Source organism: Sminthopsis crassicaudata, chromosome 6 (assembly GCF_048593235.1).
Source record: "Sminthopsis crassicaudata isolate SCR6 chromosome 6, ASM4859323v1, whole genome shotgun sequence".
NCBI lineage: Eukaryota > Metazoa > Chordata > Mammalia > Dasyuromorphia > Dasyuridae > Sminthopsis > Sminthopsis crassicaudata.
Window position 1 is genome coordinate 193,997,090 of NC_133622.1, and position 3,398 is coordinate 194,000,487.

Below are 3,398 nucleotides of genomic sequence, written 5' to 3' on the forward strand. Positions count from 1 at the left end.
GAGATAAAATAGGGACTAAACTCATGGTTTCATTGGGATTGGAAATCCAAGATAAGGAGACCCTCTCTTCCATGTAAATCTTCACGTTTTCTGGAATGTGGAGTTGGAAAGCAGCTTAGAGGGCCAAGAGATCCTGGCTTGCCTAGCAGCACACAGCATGTGTCAGAGTCAGGACTTGAACCCAGATTTCTGAGACCACAATGAAATGAAGGCATAGAAAAATAAAAGACATCAAGACACTTTTAAATAGCTTTATATCCATTTTACTGCAGGAAGAGAGGGATTTGGCAAGTGGGACAGAACAATTTCCTAAACAAAACAGAACTCCCAGGACTAAGGTTCACACCCACTCCTTCCTCTCACCAGCTGGGAGGGGGAGAAGAAAGGAGCTGCTCCATCTTTCTGCATCTTCCAGGCCTAGGAAAGGATAGATTCTTGATCACAGGCAGAATCCAATCCACAACCATCTGCAGAAAGAGAGACGTAGGTATTTCAGTTAGATGGGAGCAACCATGGACTCTTCTTCTCCAACCCCTAAACCCTGGAAAGGGGTAATTGTTCAGTAGTGTCAACTCTCTAGGACCCAAACTGGGGTTTTCTTGGAAAAAGTACTGCAGTAATTTGCCATTTCCTTCTCCTGCTTATTTTATAGAAGGGGAAACTGAGGCAAACAGGAGTCACACAGGTAGTGTCTGAAGTACACTACCTGTCAGTGAGTCAGTGAGTCAGGTAGTCTTCCTGACTGCAGACCTGGCACCCTATCCATTCTGCCACTTTACTTAGGAAAGGAGGGAAAGGAGCCAGGGCAGGAGAAGGGCCTCTAGCGGAGGGAGGGCTGTCTCAGCTCCCAGCCCAGGACTTGAGGAAGCCCCTCACTCTCTCACACAGGGGTCTGCGGACCAGGAGTGCCGTCACTCACCGCTGCTGCAGCAGATCCCGGCGGCCGCACAGCGCCCTCCGCTTCCGCAGGGTTTCTGGCCAGACTGGCACGGGGAGGGCAGGTAGCTCTCTTTCTGGCACCTCAGGCTCTCGGCGGTGCCCACGTAACAGCCGAGCTCTTCCCCGCAGCAGATGCTGGGGCCGAAGCAGCGCCCTTTGCTTCCGGGGCCGCAGGGGAGGCACTGCAAGAGCGGGAGACGCGGCTGAGCGTCCGGGGCAGGACTCTGGCCAGTGTCTCCCAGCCCTATTTCCCCCCTCCCCCCCCAGGAGGAGCACTTGAGGCCCCGGGGACGGCGGACTCTCCTCCCGCAGGGAGGCTGCACCGCAGCGCAGGATAGCAACCGTGGCCAAGGCAAAGGTCGGAGCTCCCCTCTGCCCTGCCCTGCTCCGCCTTATTGTCAGGAGGAGGGAGCGTGGGGAGGGCGAGTCTGAAGTTGGGGGGGGGCAGTCAGCACAAGGGAGCCAAGCGTCGGGGCATCGGGGCCGGCTGCGGGACCCGCCCGCCCTGGGGGTGCGCTGTGGAGGGGGCCTTCTGTGGCCGTCGCGCCCCGCACCCAAAGGCCCGCGCACGTGGAGAGGAGGCAGGCGGCCCGTGGGCTCCCACCCGCGCCGAGCCTCACCTCGCGCACGTCCATGTCCGGCGCCGAGCGCTTCCCGCCGATGGGGCAGTTCTGGATGTAGCAGGCGGAGGTCAGGGCCAGGAGAGCGAGGAGGTAGCAGCAGGCGAGGCCCGGACGAGCGCGGGCCGCGAGGCGCTGAGGGGAGCCGGGGCCGCCCATGGGGAAGCTGGCCGGAGGCAGGCGCGAGAGGCTGGGCTCGCAAGCCGGACCGGGGAGGCTGAGCGCTGGGTCCCGGAGGCTGATCTTCCTGGGGCTCTGAGCACCTGGGCCGGAGCCCGGCCTATTTATGCCCCGGGGCCCGGGACCTAAGGTGGCAGGCGCTTGGAAGCTCACGCCGGGTCAGCGGGGCGTCACTGCCTCCGGTGCCCCCGCACTTAGCCCGCCCGGGCTGGGGCACGGGGTCAGCTTGTCTGCTCAGGGCCGAGCTCGGGGTCAGAACCCGGGCGCTGCCCTCATTAGTCTGGAGCTGTCCTGGTGCCCCCAATGAACTCCCAATTAACCCTGGGCTCTGCAGACCAGCAGCCCGCACTTACTCCCCCCTCCCCCAAGACTCGCTCCTCTCCGTCTGTCTCCAGGTGGAGAAGAGCTGCTCCCGGGCTTCCTCTCTCAGAGCAAGAAACGGCCGCTCCATCTCCTGGGAAAGCAGAAGCCAAGGCCCAGAGAGCGAAGAGGCTCCCAGAGAGTGGGCTCCAGAACTCCAGTCCTTAGTTCCTCCCTTTTATCAAAGGCTGCCTGCCCCAGGAAGAGGGCTTCCCAGGGGTTGGGAAGTCTGACAGTTGTGTAGTGATATCTCATAGTTGTCTTAATTTGCATTTCTCTGATCAATAGTGATACCAATGTGATATTTGTAATGGATATTCCAAATGCCTTTTCTGGCTTGAGAGTTCAACTCTTACAATGCAATTTGAAATGATAAATCAGTTTTGACAGTGCTCTCCTCTGTATGCTAAATGAAGTGAATCAAAGATTACTAATCTGTTCCTATCACCAAACTCTGGTTCTTTTCCCCCATCAAGTAACAACCCCTATAATTTGAAACAATGACTTGCAAATTATTCCCACAGGACTGGAGAACAACCCTTTTGTCCTGGATTCGTGGACTTATTATGGGAAACCATCCAGGCCTTAAAAATGATTGCTCTGTAATGCACCTTCCTCCTCCTTTCTCATTTATGATTTGTGTATAAAATCTGCATTTTCTTTTTTTTTTTTTTTTTAACCCCCCTGAGGCTGGGGTTAAGTGGCTTGCCCAGGGTCACACAGCTAGGAAGTGTTAAGTGTCTGAGACTATATTTGAACTGGGGTTCTCCTGAATTCAAGAGTGGTGCTCTATCCACTGCTTTACCTAGCTGCCCCTATGTATAAAATCTCTACCATCCTACAACAGGAGGAGGTCTTCTGCCTAGGGGAACTTCCAGGATGCAAATTGTATTTCTCACTTTGATAGTGATTAAACTGCTATTTGATCTCTAAAACCTTTCCCTGTTTTGTGCAGCTCTGCAATCTAGAGACCAAAGACAGCAAAAATTCATTTAACAGTATGGCAAATATATATGTTTTCCTATACATATATTTATGTGTATGCATCTCTCCTGAGGTTCAGTCATGCATTATAAAATACTGGCTATTTCCATCTGGGAATCTTATAGACATCTCAAACTCAGAATTTTTCAAACAGAACTCATCTTCTTTCCTATCCCCCAAACCTCCCTTCTTCCTGACTTTTTTCTTTTTTGAAAAAAGTGTTTTTACTTATTTAACACACATTGCTTAATGAATCATGTTGGGAGAGAAAAATCAGAGCAAAAGGGAAAAACTATGGGAGAGATTAAAAAAACA

The 3,398-nt window shown here is 53.4% G+C and overlaps 1 protein-coding gene across 1 annotated transcript; it reads right to left on the bottom strand.

Moving 5' to 3' along the window:
- Positions 1–332: 332 nt before the first annotated feature.
- Positions 333–1,815, bottom strand: LOC141545644 (oxytocin-neurophysin 1-like). Its single transcript, XM_074272803.1, has 3 exons — positions 1,560–1,815; positions 920–1,121; positions 333–467 (listed from the first exon to the last, which is right to left on the bottom strand). The coding sequence occupies exons 1-3, from the start codon at positions 1,716–1,718 to the stop codon at positions 418–420; spliced, it is 411 nt and encodes a 136-aa protein (XP_074128904.1). The 5' UTR covers positions 1,719–1,815; the 3' UTR covers positions 333–417.
- Positions 1,816–3,398: the final 1,583 nt, after the last annotated feature.